Source organism: Protopterus annectens, chromosome 1.part1 (genome assembly GCF_019279795.1).
Source record: "Protopterus annectens isolate FY-2018-M chromosome 1.part1, PAN1.0, whole genome shotgun sequence".
NCBI lineage: Eukaryota > Metazoa > Chordata > Ceratodontiformes > Protopteridae > Protopterus > Protopterus annectens.
Genome location: NC_056726.1, coordinates 468864260 through 468888900, shown reverse-complemented (window position 1 = coordinate 468888900; position 24641 = coordinate 468864260). Strand labels below are relative to the sequence as shown.

At 42.5% G+C, this 24641-nt stretch overlaps 1 protein-coding gene across 2 annotated transcripts in view; it reads left to right on the top strand.

Moving 5' to 3' along the window:
* Positions 1-23891, top strand: part of LOC122805884 (serine/threonine-protein kinase D3) — a 2410388-nt gene extending 2386497 nt beyond the window's left edge. For both annotated transcript variants that reach the window (XM_044076135.1, XM_044076141.1), the window contains exon 19: positions 22767-23891. In XM_044076135.1, the coding sequence (XP_043932070.1) occupies positions 22767-22940 (174 nt within the window). In that variant the 3' untranslated portion in view covers positions 22941-23891. The remainder of the gene's footprint in view (positions 1-22766) is intronic.
* Positions 23892-24641: the final 750 nt, after the last annotated feature.

Genomic DNA, 24641 nt, shown 5'->3' with positions numbered 1-24641 from the left:
ATAGTTGGTTCTCTTGGCGTCTGCCCATCCGGCCAGGGAAGCCTCTTCCATACCAGCTTCTCATTCTCCTCATCCAGCCTTTGGGTTTGGATTCAAGGGATCAGGATGTTAGCAGCCAGATTCTGATGAGGCCGAGTATTTCTACTTTGTTGTTCCTGCTGGGGTCCCTGGCTTCTTCTGTTCCTCCACCTGCAGAGAGTGGTGAGCCTAGTGCTGGCGCAATTGCCTCTAGCTCCACAGGGGGTCTGACACCATTCTTTCAGACCAATCCCTTCCTCTCGGTGCTTTGGCTATCGATGGCTCCGAACCAGTATCATCAGGGGGTTGGGGGTGGTTTCCGGATGCCTTCCCCCCCTTCGGGGGACTTCGCCCTCAGATGTGGGGATGGGTCCACTTCCAGACCCTCAGCCTTCTGGGTGGTAGAGAGAACCTCCTAAAGGTCTAGAGTTTCCTCTGCTGCACCTCTGGGTCCCTCCCGGTGTCTCTCTATCTCGACTGGCAAGGCCTCTCATCCTACCCCAGATCAACCCTCTCAATCGAGCCATCAGGGGATATCCTCCCCTCTGAGAGTCCTTGTCTCTTCCGAGTCCTCCCCATATTCCCCAGTGTAGGAGGTTCATCGTAAGAGAAAGTGCAAGAGGAGGCACTTGAACTCCCCTGCGGACTCCATCACCGAAGATATAGACCTTGAGGAAGGAGATGGGTCCCCAGATCTCCACCCGATGATGCATCCTTTGGAAACATTTTTGAGCTCCTAAAACAAAAGAGCGGATGGTTTCCCCAGGCCCCATCTTCGGAGGAGTCCGTATTTCTGAAGGCGTTCGGGATGGCCTCACCTACCTCCTGGGCCCCCCCCCCCCCTGCTGACATGTTAGTGGATCTGATTGCTAGCGGGACCTGGAAGGAACTGGACATGGCGGAACCTGTTCCAAACAAGGCCAACAAATTCCTTAGTCCCCCTGTGAACCATTTATTCTGGTGCAAGGGCATACCAGCCGATGCCATTATGGTTCTGCTGCCATGAAGAAGGAGCTAGCAGAGCTCCACAGTCCATCCCTCGAACAGGGAGTCCCAGGCGATAGGCCATTTTGGGAAACGGGTGTATGCCTCAGCTACCTTTAGATTGAAGGTGACTATTTGGCACATTTTATCCACCTCCAAAGGGATTTGGATCAGGAGCTCTCCACCTCCCTTGCAGAGTCATTGCTGGCAGAGAACCTCAAGCAGGTGTCTCCCAAGCTTGCCTCTGTGATCTCTCTGGTGAATTACTCGATGAGGCTAATCTCCAATGCTGTAGAGGCTACCTCTTGAGCTCCTGGCAAGAGCATTGCTTTGCAGTGTCATGCCTGGATACACTTGTGCTGGTTTGCAGAACCCTTTAAGGCATCATTTACTAATGCTCTCTTCATGGTTCCACTCTCTTTGGACCCTCCATGAAGGACACTTTTACCCACAATGAACAGGAAGGGAGGACTCTGTCTGTGGTAGGACTCAAGTTTTCATGCCCCCAGAGGTCCTTCTCGAAGACCCAATGGAGAACCAGAAAGATGTGGTTCTGTAAATTTCAGTCTCTCTTTCAGGATGCTCTGGATGAATCCTCTTCCAGAGGCATGGGAAGAGGTTTCAATGGACGATGCCACCCTCGTGGCAGGTGGGAGTCTGCAAACTCAGTGCTCCAGGGAAGCTTTCTCTGAGCAGCCGTTTCAACGCTCCTGAAGCGTTGCCCAGCTGCTCTGCCCTGGAGGCAGTTGGGGGTCGAATTTCCATGCACACACTAGCCTGAACAAAAATCAGTTCCAATCAGTGGTTGTTAAATATCATTTCCAGGGGCTACTTCATTCTCTTTTCAGACCCCCCCTCCAGTGAGAAGTTATCTCTCTGACATTCCACCCAGTCATAGGGAATTGGCCTTCAAAGAAGTTCAACAACTTCTTCTAAAAAGTGCCATCCAAGAGGTCCCAGCAGGAAAAAGAGGATCTGGTACATACTGTCACTTCTTTTTAGTGCCAGAAAAGATGAGGAACCTATGTCCTATTTTGGATCTCAGCAAGCTCAATCTTTCAGTCAAGAAGTTAAAGTTATGGATGGTCACTGCTCAGTCCATTCTGCCCCTGTTACGCAGGGACAGTTTGATGTGCGCAGTAGATCTCCAGGGTGTCTACTATCACATCAAGATAGACTGGCATTCCAGGAGACATCTTCTCTTCCATCTAGGGACCAATCATTATCAGTTCAGAGCCCTACCCTTCGGTTTCACCACAGCCCCTCGGATGTTTATCAAATCCATTGCAGTAGTAGTGCCTCACCTGCATTTGCAGGGTTCCAGGTCTTTCTGTACCTCGACAATTGGCTCCTCATGGCACCTTCCAGGCATCAACTGAATCAGGAGACTTCATATCTTCTTACCATCTTTTACCAGCTGGGTATAACTGTCAACCTGACAAAATCTAATCTCACCTCCACTCAATGGTTGGAATTCGTAGGAGTTAAGTTGGACTCCTTGTTGGAGATTGCAGCATTGCCTCTGCTCTCAGTCGGTCGGAATACCAGAGACTTTGTATTTCTGTGTCGGATGCTGTCGCTACAGGACTGACGTCCGGTCATCAGGGGTATAAAAACAGGCAGCCGACACCATTACCTCAGTCTTTCTTGCCGAGGAGCCTAAAGCAGAAGCACTTCGCAAGTGCCGGTCGGCCGCAACCTGAATTTTTGTTTATGAATTGAATAATCCTGAAGTGTTCTAAAGCTAAGTACCTCTAACCGATGTCATAAAAAGTTAACAGTTGTCTTGCCTGTGGAAAACAGATACCACACAGAGATTTTCATTCTTACTGCATCACTTGTTTATGCCCAGAAGACTTCGGACTGAAATTCGATTCGAAAATCTCAGATGTTGGCCGACTGGCACTTGCGAATTGCTTCAGCTTCGGGCACCACACGGCAAGAAAGACTGAAGAAAATGGCATCGGATGCCCCTTATATATACCCCTGGCACACTGACATCAGGGAAGAAGTGACAGCAACCGACGCCGGACCAAGACTTTGGAACTCAGGCTGACTGCGGGGACCGCCTGACAGCAGGATAACTCAAGTGAGATGACTGCAGCAGGGTGAACACTCTTAACATCTACATTTATGGTAGGTACAATACTGTGCTTTTTGTGCCTTGTTCAACACCCGAGCCATTCATCGTCAGGCTCTCATTGTCGCTAAATTCTTTCATTCTCGATCTCTGTATCCTGAAATGGCTTCGGTAAGCCATCTGACTACTGATAGTCTGAAAAAATGTAAGGATAAAGACAGAGACAGACCGCATAGGTCCAAAGCTGCCGATGACGCTTCAGTTAAGCTAGTTCACCAGTACTCAGTGAGGTGCTTTCACAGTCCCTGATGCCCACTACAATGGATTTTCAGGCCTCTACCACAACCCATTCGGAGTCCAGTATGCCATGAGACTCTTCTTCGAGTATGAAATCTGTGGATGTCTCTACCTTGGATGGGTTCGGAGCCGCTGTGCAGGCACTGGTTTCTGAGGCAGTTCTTTGCTCAACCAATGTTCGACTCAAACCGACGACTTTTTTATCTAAAACTACCAAGTTTCTTAGGCCTAGAGTACGTGCTACGCCTAGAAAACCGACGACCAAAGTGCATGCACCTACTCCCATGCCACAAAGACAAATGGTTAGAATAGCAGAAGACCTTATTATGCTGATTAGGGGAAGTCAGCCTTCCCTGCTAAGAGGAAAAGAGACCATTCCCCTGCAGCTTCAACAGACCAGGAGTCCAATGACTCTGAGGTATCTGATTATGAAGACATGCCCTTATCTGCTTATGAGGATTCAGATGCAAAGGTACCCATTCCCTCTGCCTCCCCTCCAGACGATTTTTCTTTTGGTGAAACCTTACATACTTTGAGAGCATTTCCACTGGGAATGCCAAGATTATCCTCAGTCCAAAAAGAGACTCAGAGAATTCCTAGATTTGCCACAGCACAGGCCTTTAGCACTACCCCCTGTCTTGGAAGTTGTTGATGTTTTTATGGAATCCAGTCTTACTCCTGATACTTTACCTCCTGCCCCTAGGAAACCAGACAAAGTACCTGACACTAACAAATTTATTTTCAAGAATCCTACTGCTGACCCAGAGATCATTTCCCAGGGGCCTAAAGGTATCAAGGCAAATACAGTCAAGAATCCCACTCCTTCGGACAGGGATTCCAGAGCTTTGGATAGATGGGGTAAGAAGGTATATACCTCTGCAACTCTTGCTATTAGGGCACTGAATTGTCAGTTTCACATGCTGAAGTACCAGCAACATATTATGGAACTTATTAAACAAAAAGTGGCCACCTTTACAGACTGTGCAGAAAATGAAGAATTGCAGGAGCTTATGCACTCTGCAAACCAAGCATACTTTGCAGTGTGACTTTGACACCATAGAAGCATCTTGCCAGGCAGCAGTCACTGGTTCTGTACTGAGAAGACATGCTTGGCTCAAGGAGCAGACTTTGCCAGACCATGTCAAATCTAAGTTACTAGACGCTCCTTTGAACAAGGACAGTTTGTTTGGCACCAAAGCAGAAGAGATTCTTAAAAAGATGGAAGAAAAACCTATGTGAATGCAGACTATTAAAGAATTCTTACAAGTGCAACCCCCTAGATTCAGTAAGCATTGCCCTTCCAAACACTGGTCCTTTCCAGCCCCCTCCAGGCCATCTCAAGCCAGACCCAGGGGAAACAGTCCACCCAGACTACAGTCTCAGGGTATGCAGAGATCTAAGCAATTGAGTGCCCCCACCCCAAAAGCAGGGAGTGGTAAGCCACCTCCTTACGGAAAAAAACTCACAATGATTTCTCTACTCCACTCCCCATCCCTGCCCAATTGCTGGTGCCCCTAGGAGGAAAACCTGCCCTTCATGCAAAAAACTGGGTGTCCATCACACAAGACCAATGGGTCCTCAACATTGTATCCCAGGGGTACAAATTTTACTTCCACTCTCTGCTAACCACAAGAGGATTCCCAGACCTTCCTCAAAACCAGTGAGTAGAGGTTCAAGCCCAAGTTCTTTCTCTGCTCTCCATCAGAGCTATTCAGCCAGTACCAGTAGAACAGATAGGTCAAGGATTCTATTCCAGACTCTTCCTGGTACCCAGAAAAGAGTGCTCTAGGCACCCAATCCTGGATCTTTCAATTCTCAACACCTTCCTGGTGGTACCAAAATTTAAAATTCTTACCCTGCAACAGCTTCTACCTATGCTAGCCAAGGATGTCTGGTTAGTCACCCTAGACTTAAAAGAAGCCTATCTGCACATCCCTATAAGGGAGTCATGCAGGAAGTATCTACGTTTCAGGGCCAGATCTATGCATTATCAGTTCTCTGCACTTCTCTTTGGCTTATCCACTGCCCTAGAGTATTCACAAAATGCCTGGCTCCAGCCATTACTTACTGCAGGCAGAGAAATATCCAAATTTACCCGCAATTGGACGACTGCCTGATTCAGGCGGACAGTCAGGAATTGCTGTTGCAGTACCTGACATCTGTGAAAAACCTTCTCACTTCCTTGGGGTACACAATCAACGAAAATAAATCAAAACTGATACCCAGTCAGAAGATTGTATTCCTTGGAGCAAGCTTGGACACAACATCCCAGATGGCATTCCTAACTTGAGAAAAACAAGTCTATCTGACAGCCTACTTCAAACAGATGGCCACTAGAACCCAGCTGTCTGCAAGAAAAATACTGCAGGCCCTAGGGTTCATGGCCTCATGTATACTGCTAATTCCAATGCAAGACTGCATATGAGGAAACTTCAGAGGTACTTAAGTCTTTGGTGCCAACATTCTCAGGACCTGGAAACAGTCATTCCTGTCATACCCTGTCTAATGACAGAGCTCCTCTGGTGGGCAGAATAATGCAACCACAACAAGGGACTGCCATTTACTCAACCCCATGCCACCTAGACCCTAACCACAGATGCATCAGACTATGCCTGGGGAGAACACATATGGATGCCAAATGCATTCAGGGCCACTGGGGCCCAAGTCAAATTCATCTGCACATCAACCAAAAAGAGATGCTAGCTGTGCAGAATGCCCTGACAGCTTTCAGGTCCCTACTCTTTCCAGGACAACTTCTAATAAAAACAGACACCACCATAGTTATGTGGTACATCAACAAGCAGGGGGGAACCCACTCTGCAGGTTAGCCATGGCCCTGTGGAACATGGCCTTGGACATGGAAGTCCATCTGCAAGCTCAATCCTTGCCAGGCAACAAAACTCACTGGCAGACGACTTAAGCAGAAATCTCCTAGACCCACACGAGTGGCAATTGGAGCCCAGCACCTTCAACCTTCTGACTCAGATATGGGGGACCCCAGAGGTGGATCTCTTTGCCTCCCCCCACAACCACCAGATCAGCAAATTCTGCACCAGAAACCCACACACCAAGGCCTGGAAACTGGATGCCCTTTTTTTTCAGTGGGTAAATCTCTCAATCTATGCCTTTCCCCCTTTTCCCCTTCTCTCAAGAGTATTACTCAAGATAAGACAGGGCAGACCAAGGACAATTCTGATTAACCCGGATTGGCCACACCAGCACTGGTACCCACTCCTGTGCAGCCTGTCACAGGTGCCACCCTGGGGCACCTACAACAGAACCCAACTCTGCTGTCTCAGCAGGAGGGACAGATTTTGCATCTGCAAACCCTAAATCTTGCAGCCCGGCTTATTCCTTGAATTCTCCCCCAGCAACCCTAAGCAGACAGGTGCTGGACGCAATTCTTGAAGCCAGAAGACCCAGTACAAGAAAATCATATGCTGATAAGTGGAAAAGGTACTGCTCCTGGATTCAGTCTAAAGGAGAAGACACAACTCTGCCCTCCCTGCCTCTAATCCTGGATTACTTAGCAGATCTACTCCACAGAAGCCTGTCCTTCTCCTCTGTTAAGATGCATGCCTCAGCCATTTTGGCTCATTACAGCATGGAGCCACCTCTCTTCTCGCACCCTCTTATCAAATAGTTCCTTAGAGGGGCAAACAACTTAAGGCCACCTAGGAGAGCACCCACCCCTGCTTGGGATCTTAACTTTGTACTGGAAAAGCCCACGCTTCCCCCCTTTGAACCTGCAGCATCAGCAGAGTTAAAATTCTTCTCTTGGAAAAAACAGCCTTGCTTCTGGCCATCACTTCAGCTAGAAGAGTGTCTGAGCTACAGGCATTTATGGCTGTGGAACCCTTCATTATTTTCCATGCTGACAGGGTTTCCCTCAGAACTAACCCTTCCTTTATGCCTAAAGTGGTGTCCAGCGTGGCTCTAAACCAATCCATCCATTTGCCAACTTTCTTCCCTAATCCTCAGAACAAAGGGGAAAGGATCCTGCACTCCTTGGATGTGCACAAACAGCTCAGATTCTACCTTGATAGGACTAAGCCCTTCAGAAAATCTGACCAGTTACTAGTCAGCTGTGCAACAGGGGCAGAGGGTAAGGCTATTTCAAAACAAACAGTTTCCAAATAGATAGCACACTGCATGCATTTCTGCTACAAGCACCATGGGAAACCAACCCCTCAGGGGGTCAGAACACATTCCACTAGGGCAACTTCTACCTCTACAGCATTTCTCAGGGGAGTCTCCCTACCAGGGACATTCTGGAAGCTGCTACCTGGAGTTCTCTGTACACACCTTCACCAAGCATTACTACCTGCCTATCTTTTCCAAATCCAGGACAGGTTTTGCAACAGCAGTCCTGCAAGGCATACTGGTCAGCCCTAACTCTTCTTGACTGCCTCCACCCTTCTTCAGCTTTGGGAATCCACCCAAGTGTGATGACTGCAACATTGAAACACGAAGAACATAGTACAGTTGTGTACACTTACCATAAATGTAGATGTTCTAGTGTATTCACTGTTGCAGTCCTGGTTTTCCTCCCCCCAGCCCCCTGGTTTCTCTCTCCTCTCTTTGGCTGTTACTCGCCCCTTTCGGGGGTATTGGTATTTACTTTTTACTGGTGGTGTTTTCCCCACCATATGTTAGCTCCCTATTTGGGGGGCTCCTGACATTTGGGCCAAGAAAAAACGATGTAATGGTATCTGCTGCCTGTTTTTATACCCCTGACGACCTGACGTCAGTCCTGGAGCGACAGCATTCGATGCAGAAATACTAAGTCTCTGGTATTCGGGCCGACTGAGGGCTACCTGCAGGCAGATAACCCGAGTGTGATGACTGCAACAGTGAATACACTCGAACATCTACATTTATGGTAAGTGGGCACAACTGTACTTTCTTCAGGCTCTCTGTTCCATGTCTTCTGCCATTCTTCATATCCCTCTGGCCATGTACCACATGCGGGTGTTACAATGGAACTTAGCTGTCTAATGGTTGGCACTTCATCCTCTGTCTATGACCATAAAACTGATGCCTGTGTGCAGACATCACCTCAGTGGTGGCTTCATTCGCAGGATCTCTCTTTAGGCAGGCTGTTTTCTCTCCCTCCACCCACGGCCACTGTGACCACAGATGCCTCCCTCCTGGGGTGGGGGGCATTTTCGGGGGAAGACAGTCTGAGGCATGTAGTCCTCAATAGAGACCAAGTTGCATGTAAACTTTCTAGAGATGAGGGCCTTCCAGGACTGCCTCCCTCAAGGGGCAACTGCAGTCCAGACCGACAACATGTCAGTCATCTGGCATGTCAACAAACAAGGGGGAACACGCTGTTACCCATTGTGCAACGAGGCCACAAGAGAGTGGGAATCGGCTATGTCCTCTGGCCACTTCCTTATTGCAATGCACATACCCAGGGATTCCAACGTGTTGGCCGACAGGCTAAGCAGATGTACCTCGAGTCCTCATGAGTGGTCCCTCACTCTTTCAGTAGTAGCAAATCAGATATTCGACCATTGGGGTCAGCCATGCTGTGACCTTTTTGCCTCCCAGATCAACCACAAATACAGCAGGTATTTCACCCTGATCCCCCCTCACGAGGAGTCTCCAAGGGACACTGTAGTCCACGATTGGCCTCTGGGTCTTCTGTACACTTACCCTCCTGTCCCCTTTATACCCAAGCTCCTGCAGAAAGCTCAATGCCTGAAGACATCTCTGATCCTCATTGCCCCTTTCTGGCCTTGTCAACCATGGTTTTCCTTCATCATGTCTCATCTGAAGTATTCGCCATGGATACTGGATCCCATCAGGATCTGATTTCCCACCAGTTGGGGCTTCCTCTTCCAAACTTTCAGACCTTTCACCTAACCACTTGGTTTCTCCACTTCCAGTGATAAACAGTCCAGGCTGGCGTCCCCCATTAAACACAATATTTGCCCTCTTAAAAACCCTCTACCAGGAAAGTATACAGCAATAAATGGAAAAGGTTTTCCATGTGGGCCAGAAGCAGGAATCTGAATCCTTTTTCTGCCTCTGTCCCTGATATATTTTTATTCTTGTACTCCCTTTCCCAAGAGGGAGCAAGTTTTTTTCACTGTTAAGCTTCAGCTGGGGCAATTTCTAATTTTCATGAAAGCTCTGAACCCATCTTTAGTTCATCTAGGCTTTGTAAGGCATTTATGAAAGGGGTCTTCCTTCTTCGTCCTCCAATTAACGACCCTTCACCTCCTTGAGACCTCACGTTGGTTCTGCAGTCTCTGACTAGGAGTCCTTTTGAACCTGCCAGTTTCTGTGATCTCAAGTTTCTGTCTTGGAAGACAGCCTTTCTAGCTGCTATCACTTCAGCTAGGAGGGTTTCAGAATTGCAAGCTCTTTCCATTACTCCTCCTTATATGACCTTTCACAAGGACAGGGTCTCTCTGAGAACAAATCCCTCCTACTTACCCAAGGTTGCTTCTGAGTCGACCCTTAATCAGTGCATTCAGCTTCCAGTGTTTTTCCCCAACTACTCCAACAGAGGGGAGTATATCCTTCATACATCAGATGTTCACAGACAGCTTCGGTTCTGCTTGCATAGGACTAAGGATTTTCGTAAGTCAGAGTAGCTTTTCATGGCCTTCCAGTCTGTAACGTCACTATTTCCAAATGGATTTCTAGCTGCATCTCTGTGGTCTACAATCTGAATCACCTGGAGGCTCCAGGCTGTGTTAGAGACCATTCTATTAGATCTGTGGCCACTTCTTCAGCTTTTGTAGTAAGGCTTTCTATTGATGACATCTGTGCTGCTGCCACTTGGTCTAATCCCCACACCTTTATATCCCGTTACAAACTGGATTTAATTTCTAGGAGTAGGGCTTCTTTTGGCTCCACAGTACTCCAACATGTCCTTCCTAATACCTCCAAGATGTTTGGTAGCTGGGGGCTTTTGACCCTGTGGTGATGAATGAAGACATGGATAACATCAGATAAAGAGTTAATGTACTTACCATAACTTGGCATCTGTGTTATCCTAACATTCCCACCCACCATCCTCCTCATGGTTTACTAGTTGAGGAAGTTGGAGTTCGGTTTCTCTCTACCTTGGTAGGAATAGCTCAGGAGTATGGTGGCAGACTCGATCGGGGGATTAGAGAGTAGCAGGGCATTATGGGAGAGGGAGGATCCAGAGCCTTAAATCCATATGTTGTATATTGCCAGCTCAGATCCAAGACCCTGTGGTGATGAATGAAGACATAGTATAACACAGTTAGGGTAAGTGCATAACTCTCTTTCTCTGCCTTCGCCTTTGGACTATCCACTTTACCAAGAGTATTCACTAAGTGTCTAGCTCTATTAATAGCTCATTGCAGACTACAGAGTATCCTCATTTTACTATATCTAGACAACTTGCTTATCTTTGCAGAATCTTTTTCAGTATGTCAGAAATCTCTCTCTTGGGTGAAAGATCTCTTACACAAGCTAGGATAAGCTAGGATTCCACGAAAACATTCAAAAGTCTTTCTTGACTCCTTCATATAGTATTGTGTTCCAAGGATGTCAACTAAACACCTCATTTTAAAGAGCTTCTCTTGCATGGGAAAATAGATCTTTAACTAGATCTGTTTCTAAGTTTTTCCACTCAGACTTCAGTCACTGTGAGGGAATATCTCAGGATTTTGGGCATCATGGCATTTATAATTCTCATGATATTCCTGGTAAGACTCCACATGAGAAAGGTACAAGCGGTGTCTGAAATCTCACTGGTCTCAACATCAGCACCCTTTATCTTTTGAAATTTCAGTGCTGGAGTTTGTCAGAAGAGAAATCTTTTGGTGGAGATGACATATATCCTTAAATCTAGGTTTCCCTTTGTTCTTTTCTGATCTAAAGCAGTCAGCCACCACAGAGACTTTAGATTTTGCTTGGGAAGCAATAATAGGAGGGATAAAACTGCAAGGGGCAACAAGGACAGCTGTACGCACATAAATATCAAGGAGATGCTTGCCTGATCAAGGCACTGAACTCTTTGAACCATCTTTGGTTGCCAGGACCTCTTTAAGTGGTTACAAACAATACCACATTCATGTGGTACATCAACAGACAGGGGAAACCAGGTCATACACCCTTTGCAGACCAGCTATGTTAACTTGGGATATAGCTTCACAGTATAGTCTCTCTCTACAGGCATTCTACATTCATTACAGCAAAACTGTGTCACAGATAAGCTGAGCAGGACCAGGCAAACCCTCAACTGGCAAGATTCTGTTCCAGGACTCCATCCAAGAAGGTCTGGAATACAGACACCTTTTCTTTTCCTTGAACAGGAATGCTCCTGTTTGCTTTTCCACCCTTTCCACTAATAGCCAGGCTGCTTCTGAAGCTTAAGGAGGAGTTCCCTCAAGATCATTATGGTAACTCTGTTTTGACCTGGCAACCATGGTCCTCCCTTCTTTTGGAAATGGTCAGGGGCAACTACCACAATCTTCCTCACAGACTGGATCGGATCTACTCTCACAGGAACAGTGGTTTTTGATACACCCTGACATCAGTCAACTTCAGTTGACTCCTTGAATGCTAGGGTCTGAATTCCTTTTAGGCACCTGTTTACTGAGGATGTGCAGCAGCTACTAATGGAGTCAAGAAAGTCTGCAACTAGAAGAGGAAATATTAGCAAAGGGAAGATGTTTTCTAGTTGGTGCCAACAACATAACCAGTACCAATTTGGGGCTAGTTGTTCAATGGTTGTTCCTTTGTCGAGGTTCATTTATGTGCCATTTCAGCATGTTTGCCCATGGATCCTTCACTTTCAGTGCAGTCTCGTGTCAAAATGTTCTTGATAGGTGTTTTCTTAAGAGGCCTCCAAGGAAACCTGTAGCCCCTCCTTGGGATCTTCGTTTTGTATTAGAGAAGCTAACACTTGCTGTATTTGAACAAGCTAATCTGTCTGACTTGAGCTTTTTGCCATGGAAAAACAATTTTACTGATTGCTCTGACCTCTGCAAGAAGGGTATCTGAGTTGCTAACTGTTATGGTGAGATATAGATATAGGGTTTCTTTGAGAACTAATCCTTCTTTTATGCCTAAAAATTGTATGCAAGTTTATTTTAAGCCACATAATCATCTTGGTTTCCTTCCTGAACCTTGAAATAAGGGAGAAAGGATAACTCCATACCTTGGATTTCCACAGTCAACTCGGGTGCTATCTTGACGGTACTAAATCTTTCAGCTCTTTTGATCAGTTGTTCATTTTTTGTGAAGGCAAAAAGAAGCGACAACCTGTGTCAAAACAGAACCATGTCCAAATGGTTATCTAGGGCTATTACCTTTTGTTATACTAACCATTATAAATCTATTCCAGGCAGGGTCAAGGTTCATTCTATCAGGACATTGGCTTCATCTGTTTTTTTTTTTTTTTTTAAAGGTTGGATTCTAGAAGTATCTAGAAGCTGCTGCTTAGTCCTCTGTACATAATTTTACAAAGCACTATAAGCTTGATTCCTTATCTAGGTCCAGATCAAGCTTTTCAAGGACCTTTCTCCAAGGGCTCCCGGACTCCTCTCTTTCCACCTCCCAAATGTTGTTAGCTAAAGTATTCTACTCATATAGCTAAGGGTACTGTAGCAGTGATCAGTATGGTGAACATAATATAGTTATGCAAGAAATTTACCATAACAGTAGATGTTCGAATGACCATTGCTGCTTTAGCCACTCTCCCCCCATACAGCTTCTTTTATTGGTGATTTTTATGCCAGGGTATGGATATTGATTTTTTTATTGTTCCTAGTATTGTCCTTTCTGGGCTCAGCTTCCCTCTTTCTGCTGTCAGGAAAGCTATGAAGGGCCTTGCACCTTTACCTGTCTCTCACTTAACTCAGCTCGAGCTTCCTACAGTTTGGGTGCATGGAAGGTGCCATGAAGCTTTGGAACTGTCTGTCATATCCTTGGCAGGATATAACCCCATATAGCTAAGGCTACTGTAGTGATCATTCAAGCATCTGTTGTTATGGTAAGTTTTACTTAGACAACTGCACTGTATGCTGCACAGAGTTATGAGTGAAAATGAGGGCAAAGTACATAACAAAATGAATGTAAGACTGAAAATAACAAGGATGCAATATCTCCGTATATATTCCTTTCCATCAGCTGTAAACATATTTGAATCCACAATAGTAAGCATCTTAAAACTGTGTAATAAAAATAAAATGATAATTCTAGGCAACTTCAACCTCAGTGTTCTTTCTTCAAAAGTAAATCAAGTTACCACTTTTCTCACTCTCTGCAACCACTCACAAATAGTTAGCACACCTATACAGTCAAACCCTACTACAAGTAATGATTCCCTTCTGGACCTCTTTATAATTAATATTTCACAAAGAATAAAAGAAATTACGAATTTACCAAACAACCTTAGTGACAGACTTCCAGTCCAAGACGGCCTGTATTTCAAAGTCTCCTGCATCATTTCACTTAACAATTAAGACCAGATCAATACCAGAAACAACAACAAAAAAAGATTTGAGTTTCTGACCTTGCTAATGTTGTTTGGTCCATCCTGTATCAAACAAACAACTAGCACTACTGAAGCACTAAAAATATTTAATTCACCTACCAGTAAAACTTTGGTATTGCTACAGTACAACAGTACAACTTCATATTTATCGTGAAATTTTTGCCTTCCTTTTTAAGACCATCAGCAGTTAAAAAGTTCTTAAACTACCAGACAAAACAGACTTCCACTGCAACCCTGTCATACATATGCTGCACCCAACATTTCTGAGAAATGAAGACACTTGTATTTTACAATCCACTAACCCATAGTTTTAATATGTCTCAGACCACCTAAATGATCCCTCCAGGCTTCAAACATGTCGCAACCATGCAAGGATATTGGCAAGTGTACACTGTGTACTCTATAGAGTACAAGTCATTTTTGAAAATGGTAGCAAAAAAAGATAAAAATACTTTACTAGCCTACCTGATAGGAATGCTGCCCCATTTGCAATTAGTTTCACACATGGACAGGCATCTGGAATAGATCGCAACCTTCTTTTTCATTGGATCGGCATGGGTTGATAAACTACTTCCAGACAGGGCACCAAATTCTTTGACAAGGGTAATGTATGGATATAGTAAAACCATGGTTCTCTAAAATGGATACTATATTGTGGGAGCAGGGAATCCTAATGTAATCACCATTATACAGAAACTTATTTTTGTGCTTCTGCTGTTCGGAGCAGGCTGGGGGATTTTACTTCAAATAAAAGCAGTTTACTAACTGCCTTATGTTTGTGGTGACTTTTATTTATAATTCTGTTGTTATATGGTTCACTTGTACTGGTTTTGCTGGGTTGAGTTGAGCTCATCGGCAGACACCAGTATAAATGCAGGTGAGTGAATGGCAATTCTGTTTGTTAGCTCTGTTTTATAAGTGACAAGGAATAAAAAGAATATATTTATATGTATTTTGATTTATGTTTTTTGTTTTATCCAAAATGGCATTCTTACTCTAACAATGTCTAATTTTTCATGTGAGCATCATTGGCAGTAGTGTAGCTCCAAACAGCAAACTTTGAGAAAAAACAGGGTATTATGGAAAACTTTGTCAATCTTAATAGAAAGCCGTTTGAGATTAGTGAATACGTGGAAAAGAAATAAACATTGTAATAATGTGAATAAAACATAACCCCTAGATTTTATTCCAGCAAAGGTTTTAAACACTCTCGCACAACATGGTAATTGTTTTTTTTTTCATTCCTGCATTCAGTTATTTGCAGTACATAAGCATTCCTTGATACCCAATGTTGGAGGTAAAGATGCTAAAGTTTGAGGTGTAGTTGAAATCCATTGTTATAATGGATGTTTTGATAATAGGTAGTTCTTCAAACACATCCAGTAATCATACATGGTACTCTTTCACCATTAGTGGCTCAATTTGTAGCTCACTTATCTTTGGTGCTGGAAGATCTGAAGGCTGTGAGTTCTATTCTCACACCAGGTACTTGGATTTATTTACCAATACTGATGCTGCAGTTTAACACAGAGGGGGGTCTTGCACACCTGAGTGTGTTATACTTCAGATGAGATGTTAAACTAAGGTCCCTGTTGCCTGAGTTGCTGGTAGCTCAGGTGGATGTAAAAATCACCTATCACTTATTAAAAAGAGTAGGGAAATTCCCCAGTGCCAAATTTCCCCTAGTCAATGTGAATATTATGTGAAGTATCTGCTACAAATAGTTTAAAATAAATTAAAAAAAATCTGGAGACGTTGGGTGTCTTGTATCATGCTATACGTCGATAATCACTCTCATTTAGTGCAAGTTGAAGTTCAGTGAGTTCAGCTTGTGGGCCACTGGAAATCTGCCAAGAGGTGCTGTGGTCCTTTAGAAACCACAGTAGTGTTCCATATTTTTATCAGACATTAAGGATGTAGGGGGTGTAAAACTCTGGTATGGAGGGAGTACTATCTCTACTCTGAAAAGACATCTTAGTAACTATGTAGACATGAATGTGTTGGAGATGCAGGAGAGACAGAAGATCAGGTAATTATTAAGTCTTTTGACATTGAGCAGCACCACTTTGGTCCTTGGTCCAGTAGAGAGTTAGAAATAGCTACATTGACATCCTCTGTGTTGGGATGTCCATTAGTTGGACTCTGCCTAAAAAGACACAATGAGAGCAGCAAAGATGTTAGCTAGTATGCCAGAACCATGGAATGAGAGGTGCAGGCCATCCTTTGTGAAGCATGTTTGACTGTCAGCCATCTCATCCCAAAATGACACATATTGACCTCACCTAAAAGGATACCAGCTACTTAGCCAGTTGTTGAAGCCAATCATCTTTTCTTTGTGTATGGATTAATTCTGGACAAAGGAAGAATTCCACTCATGACTAGTGTTTTACCTACAGTGGACTCGTGCATGCTGAGATTCAGCTCATCTTTCTCTATATCTGTCAGGGTTGTGCATCTCCTAGTCATTCACATCCTCGTGGACTACCACTGTGTTGGAATGATATTTGTTGGGTGACAAGGACTGAAGCACCCCTTTGGCAAGGATCTTGACACTGATTTTATATGAGCAACATATAGACATGAGTTGAAAGATGTTAAAATTACTCGATGAGGCAGACCTTATCTGCTCAAGAAAGGAAAGGTGTGAGGAACTGGAGTGTGCTTGTTTTGGGGAGGAGTGGAGTGGTAAGTGGAGAAAGTGAGGATGACTGTCTTTATGTGGTACAGGGGTTGTCTTTGTTACAATGTGAATTTTGTTGTTAAGCTGCTAAATGCCACCCCGAAATGTGCAGACCTATGAAAGATTAAATATACGGCTGTGCTATGGATCCTTGTTGAAGTGCAACTTTTAAAATATTGGCTGAGAGGGAAGTAAGAGTAAGTGGTCATATGAATAAAGTGTTATTTAAAATCCTAAACAGGAAATTGAGAAAGGAGCTACAGGCCACTCAGTGTACCATTTCTGGATTATTTGTTTTGTAATGAGTCACCACAGACTGGCTTGGTGGTGGCTTGTCACTGGGGAGTGAGGCAACATAAATGACTGGGGGGGTGCAGCAGTGTGATACCTTAGTGTACAAATAAAAAAAAACTGGCTACCCTCTTATAACAATACCTGTACTAGACGTCCCAACACCTCCAGGTGCAGCAGTTTACAAACCAGTAGCAACTGCTTACATGCACACTGTGCAAGATATTAGGAAAAAATTGTATACAGCCAGACACTTAACTACACTTCCAAAATATGACATACTAACTGTAAATGGCAGATTTTATACCCAATTATAGCAAAAATCGATGCCATGTACTTTAGAAAATCTTCTCAAGTTTGAACAAGGCCACATGTACAGTTACAATATTTTCAGACCTTAAGCATGCTTTTGAGACAGTAGATAATCCTGTGCTGCTTTAAAAATTAGCAGTGGATTCTCTGAAGAAGTAGTTTTGTGATTTAATAATTACCTGTTAAACAGATCCTGAATATTAGATTCTAACACACTTGGACATTTGCAGCACTACTAAAGGCATTCTTACAGGGTCGGAGCCAGGGCTGCTGTTTTTTTTTCCTTTCTTTTTTTCATTAACAGATTGCCTTGGACTCTTGACATATATTTCTAGCACCTTGTGTGCAGTTGATATAGTAATCATTAAAGAATAAAAAACAACAAAACATTAAAGAATGCATTACAAAAGGACTTCACCTTTATTTGTAATTAACTGATCAAAAAAAGGTTGCTATTAGCATGCAAAAAAATGTTTTCATTGTATTTGACAGCGGTGGTGCAGACCGGCAGGTTGTTGCCTTACAGCAAGAGGTTCTCCCGTTCGATTCTCGGCTGGAGTGCGGGGAGTGCCTTCTGTGTGGAATCTGCATGTCCTCCCCGCAGTTGGGTGGCGTTCAAAAGACATGCGTAAATGGGCATGCCTTCGTTGAAGGTTGGACGTCAAGCTGGCACCTCGGCGTTTGTGAAAATCTACTGCCAGTCATTAGCGGACCGGAGTTCTGCTGTGGCGACCCCTAACCGGGAAAAGCCGAAAGACAAACAAGTATTTGGTACAGTCAAAAAAAGTGCCGCTTTGCCCCCACTAACATTAAAGACTGAACTGATAATTTACCCCGATCTTACCCTGTATCACACAGTGTATTTTGGCCCCAAATTTTCTTTTAATCTACATATTGAGCTCCTGTCATACAAAGTCTTATATCAAATAAAAGTATCCTACAAAGTAGCAAACCTGCTTACTACTGATGCAAGATAAGCTATTAAAATTAGATTTCTACCTAAAACAGAAAATAACTTGGCTGTTACAGCCATGTTGTGTGCACGTAACACCAGTTTACTGCAAACTACTATAAATAAAGTTATTTGTTCATCTATCCAGTACTGTTGAGCATCGTGTTTTAACATTAAATAAAGTCATGTGTTGACTTATCACTGTTAGAGCCATCTTTCTATGAAGTACATGCGTTTTCAAATTTTGAGCAACTTTAAAGATGATATGCAATGCAAACTGCAGCTTAAGAGGTCTTTACATTAGGTTGCACAGGAAGAGCCATCTGCAAAATTGTCCCATCTTCATGGAATAAAATGCTAAACAAAATAAAAGTAATGAATAACCTCTTCATCTGTACAAAAAAGCTTAAAGCCCAATTGACAGTGGGAATATTCTGCAACTATATAAGAGATACAGGCAATCAAAAATTTTTCCTATATCTGCTTGCCCTGAAGCTAATGCATTTCTTTATAGACAGTACTTGGCTTCAGCAAGCTAAAGCACATATGCTGATATATATTAATGAAAAATATTTTAGTGGTAACAGGATACAGTTAATTATTGTAACACATTTTTGGTTTGGTAAGTGTGTCCAGCTACACAAGAATTGCTGTGCCACTTGTGCAAACGTCTTGACTTCAACCCTTAAATGGTTCACAAGCTACTTTATTGAAAACTTTCAGACATTTAGGTGGTACAGATTTCACTCACAACCATCTTATAAACTCTGTGTACCCCAAGGCTGTGTCCTTGGTCCACTTCTGTTTTACTGTATTCATTAATTAACCCTTACATTACTAGATGGGTAGCCAGTTGGCTCACCGACAGAACACAAAATTGGTGACTCCACCTCCATCAGTCGACCTGCCATCAGTGGAGTACCACAGGGTTCTGTGCTGGGCCCCTTACTGTTTGGCATCTGTTTCTCAGAAGTTCAGGCCAAAGTCGATGGCCTTTGGCTCACCAAGTTCATTGATGATTGCAACCTGGGAGCAATCATTGAAGCATGTTTGACTGTCAGCCATCTCATCCCAAAATGACACATACTGACCTCAACTAAAAGGATACCAGCTACTATTGCAAGAAGGGCTAACACATGATTGGTGCCAAAGCCAAGGTCTAAAACTGAATGCAAAAACATGCATTATTATTCCCTTTGGCAAAATGGAATTAACTACGAATTACAATATTGACATCACCCCCATGAGTTCCCACCCAGTGGTGTGAGACTTGGAAACACAAGTCGGTGGCAATCTGAACTATGACCACCAAGTTTCCACAGTGGTAAGGAAAGTCTTCTACGTAGCGCACTTCATAAGCAAGGTCAAGGGATGTTATAATTCCACTCAACTCTCATCAGACCTCTAATAGAGTATAATGCACCCTTTTGCATGTACATCACCAGACACCTGCAGTAGCTGGAGAGACCTCAGAGGTGTCTCCCTAAGAAAATAGAGGGACTCTAAACCATGACTTACGTGGAAAGGCTGAAAACCTTGTCATTTTACTCTCTATCTTATAAGCTGCTGAGAGGTGACTCTGGCCTGGTTTGTAGTGCAATCTCCAGTCCTGCCCTAATGCAAATACACATCCACAAGTCAAATGGATCCAGAATTATTCAGTCTAGGGATCTCAGCATAGCGTGTGACATTAACAGATCATGCTGGAGAGACAGATGCATCACCCAGAGACTGCTGCTTTTCTGGAATAGACTCCCTATTGACATAAAACAAAGCTGCATATCTAGATAATTGGATGGGATACTGCAAACTTGTCCCTGGGGTGGCATCCATGTCCCTCATGGACAGGGGTAGCTGATGTTGATCACAGACCCGCTCTTTTCATAAATTCATTCTGTGAACTTCCCTAAAAGAACAAATGGGGATACTTGGGATTAACATGTCTAGGTTTGTAAAAAAAGGCAGAAATTGAATAATTTATGTAATGTTGCTTAGGTTATATAATATATAGCAATATATGTGAAGTGTAATGTTTGTTAATGTTAATTTAATGCAATTTGATTACTTTTGTATAAATGTAAATTTGCCTGTGTCACAAGTGATAATTCAGTAAAGGTGTTAAAAAAATGGTTAGGGTTGTAAAGGCTCTAGGGCCATACTCCTTGTAACTTCTTATGAACCTATTAAGTAAGACATTCACCACAATTCACTTATGAATCAACAATGCCAGCCAATGTGTTTTTTCAGCCTGGTCACTAAAGCCTCACCACTTCCAGTAACTACTCTGATTACAGATATTAATCTTTTCTCAGCTTGTCTTAGCTTCATACTTCAAACTCTGTGGTGTTCACCTTGATTGACAGATACAATTTGACTTCCACTTTCACACTGCAGTCAATAACGTCATTTCCAAAAGAGATTCTATTTATCTAATTAAAAACTTTCTAACACGAAAAGCCAGGCTCACCATCACGTCTGATTTTTCTATTCCCAGCCCTATCTTGCTGCTTATTCATTCTCAATAACATATTGCCTTGTCTCATTGATAATCTCAGTATTGCATACAGTAGAGTAGGGATCTTAATCTTACAGCCCTCAGGCCTGAAGCAGTCTCAAACTAGCATAATTCTTGGAGAGTGAAGGTACTGCACTACATACCTTGCTGCACTGACTTTCTGTTTTGTGGTTTAGAGATTGTTGCCCTTGGCCTGATATGGTAGTCCACATACAGCCATCATGGTCATTGGAGTTTGAGACCCTTGTCATACAGCCTATCACTTTATCTCCAGCGACTCCCCAATGGCACATGACTGCATACCTCTAAAAACAAATATGTCTGAACACAAAAACAAGCGTTATTTCTTTACCTTTGCTGCTTACTCAATCATCCTTGGATCCTTTTAATAAACACCCGACAACCTCTCTCCATTTTAAGAATCACTATGGTGATTCACTGTTCATCACAATGTCTAAAAACTGCAATAACCCTTTCCCTTTATCTAAAAGCCAGCACTAATTCAGTCATCATGGTTCACAATGTCACTGCTAATGTATCCTTTATCTAATAGTGCCATGTGCACCTTAAATAAATAGTTGTGCGAGGCTCAAAATTCCTGATCAACATTCCTATTGAAATCTGTAGAAACTGTTATTTAAAGAAGTTTATGGAATCTCTTGTTCTAAATGGCAGCTTGTAAATTTTTATCTGATACCAGTGTGTAGGCACTCTAATTGGATGACCTTATGTAAATGTTTCATTTGTTATTATGGAACCTTTTATGTGATTATTTGTATGTTGCATTACTTATGTTGGATGTTGTAATATCTGTTCACACAGCTCTTTTCAGTAACTGTGTAACTATTACCTTGCTGGCTTCTCTCTGGGCCAGAGGGACTTTCCTGTTAAGTTCTGTAAATATGCAACTTGCTTTAATTTATTTAATATAGAATATTATGATCAGGTCTGTAAAAATAACCAGGTTGATGTGCATTCTCAAAACATATTCAAGAAAATAATTTTAAGAGCAAATCTAAAAAAATGAGTTTTCTTAAATTCATTTTAAGAGCACACAATAAATGGGTTGTGATCAGAAACCCAAATGTAATTTGTTGTAATAAAATGTGGCAGCCCAAAGTGTGTTGCAGTTTTTAAGTTTGTGGACTGCTGCTTTTGTGTGACAGTGCAAGCTGTGTTACTGAAATGATTTCCATTGCTGTTCTGTGGTGACTGCCATCTGTGTGATAAAGAGAGGTTTTTACTTAACAGCAAGTTTCATACATTAGACTCTTGCTATATATCAAGCTTGTTAGAGTTAGGTCTTTACATATGAACTTTTCTGTAACAACATTATTTTTCTCTCAGTTTCAGTGTGTAATTGAGATACTCCACATATTAAAAATAGAGTATTAAGGATTAATCTAGATAAAAATCACTTGTTCACTTAAGTAGGTAGATGGACAATTGTTCATTAGAGCAAGAGCACTCATCCATCTACCTGCTTAACTGAATAAAGTACTGGAAATTTCAACAAGATGTCTTTATTCCTGGCACTGGAAGGGTATCAGAGAAATAGTCTCCTAGATCTGCTTGCTAAAGTGATTTTATCTGGACTAATCCTTTATACTCTTTGTTTCTTGTTAGTCCTGTCACCCTCTGGGTCACAGGTAGAATACAAGACTCCACTTGACCCCTCTGGATTACCTTTGTTCATATATTAAAAGTAGAACAGTGCAGCAGAGTAGCCCATGCAGGACTGGTGCATGAAGGTAAAGTAACAAGTGTGAGATATAGCGGCATCTAAATCTGATATCCCATCTGTACCCACAGTACTGTGGTAACCAGCAGATGTTTCTGGCAAGGGTGTAGCATTAAGTGTACTGTAAAGCAGTCCCTAGTTCTCCATCTTATGCTGTGTTTGTCCAATACTGCCTTACAAGCTGAACTACAAAAAGAAAATCAGTTTCACTGTACCTTGTAATTACATTGCTGTTTTATTATCATTTTACGTGTGTCTTGTAAAATGACAGCCTCTTTTCTCTAAGTTTTTCTGTTGTGCCTGAAAATGAACCTTTATATATATATATATATATATATATATATCTATATTGCATTTATCAACTTAAAAAAGGAAGTGAAATAATTCAAAATATTTATTTTCAGGACTACCAAACTTGGCTTGATCTTCGAGAATTTGAGACCCGTGTTCAGGAACGTTATATTACCCATGAGAGTGATGATGCACGTTGGGAAGAATATGCAGATGAACACAACCTGTTGTACCCCAAACATTTTATCATGGCACCTAACCTGGATGACGTGGAAGAAGATCCATAACTGAGGAAGGGCTGTGCATTTTTTTACCTTCAAGAAATTACTTCACTCTGATATGAGCACTATCTCTGAAATGAAGTCACAGATAGCTTCTGAAATCTGTGTAGCAGCATTTGCCCTTTGAGTCTTGTTCAGCTGGTTCAGTACATGACACATGGGAAGACATGCTTGTATAACCAGCGAGATTTTGTATGATCAACATGAAGCATGTAAATGGTGCTGGAATCATTGGTTACTGTTACTGAGTGTACTAAACATGAACTTGAATAAATGGTCAGAACTTTAGCCTTTTGTAATATATTACAAACCAAATATGGCTGCCATGCTACCATTTACATACCCACTGCTGTCAAGTCATATGAACTGTAATTTCGCAACGTGCAGTATTACGAGTAGACACTCCTGTTTCTGTAATGTGCAAAACATGCACAGCAAGGGAAAGCCATGCACATTGACATTGGTAAGGGCTTCAATGTACCAAATCAGTAATGGAAAAAGAAATGCAAGGAAGACCAGCAACAGTTCAGATATTGGCTGTTTGCTTCCAGGTGTGTGTTTACTCCTTTCCCCCAAAGCACAGAGGCTGCTAAAGGAGTCCTAGGATTTCTGACTGCAAATATGAACTGCATCTTTCTGGTTCCGGACTGGTTCATGTTCCAGTCAGTGCGGCCTATTTTATGGACAGACACTGAATCATTTTACACATTTAATACACAATTCTAAAACTGACAATCAAGACTGTGGTAGCGTTTTGAACTGAAACCACCTTTTGTTACTTACAGATTAACTGGAACTTATTTTTTTACCTTTGTGTATGAGATTTTTTAAAGGTAAAAAACAGGAATTATTATTTGCACTTGTTTTTGTTCTTGAATTACGGAAAGGGCTTGTCAGTGGTATTTTAGAAGCAGGTTGCAGGTATGTAGGAAATCTGAATAAACTAATAGCAACTCACTTACTGCTCTTTAGTTGTTAATCTGTTAAAGACTTCCAGACTAAGAGTAGGAATATATGCTGGGAGGTAAGGACAGAAAAGCTATTTTAACAGCAACAGTCTTAGCAGACTGTGCAGGTGTTTGGGAATATGCTGGTACTTGCCTTGAAGCAGGCTGCTTTTTTCCTCGTTTGTGTGTGTGTGTAATAAAAATGTACTAGTCTACAAATTCATCCCATGTATGTCATAGCCTTCAGCCTTTGAGAAGTAACAGGTGAAAACCAAATATTAAAACATGTTCCATATGGTTTGTGGAATATATTATATAACTTGAGACAAAGTTTACTGTTGGGTCTCACAGTGACTTTTCAAGGACAAAGAACACCTTAAATGGTAGTATCCTGTTGTATTCTTTATTACTAAAGTGAAACATTTTTTCATGCAGACTTTTATGTATAAAATGAATTGTGGTAATTTTGTGTGATACAAGACAATATAGCTGCACTTCAAGATGCAGCATTAAGTAGCAGTATATGAATCAGTAATCAGTATAGACTGAACTGTTTCTTCCTTACACATTTTAATATACATTCCACTTCACTTAGCAGTTTCTGCAGCAAAATAAGGCTTTAGTACATAATGCAGTCTGTTTCAGTTTCAGAATTTCTTTGCAGATATTATTTTACCATTTTATATATAGCTCTGGTCTCTTCACAGTGCTGTTTGATACATATTTATTGGCTCTTTTTTTTTTGGTGGGGCAGTGCCCT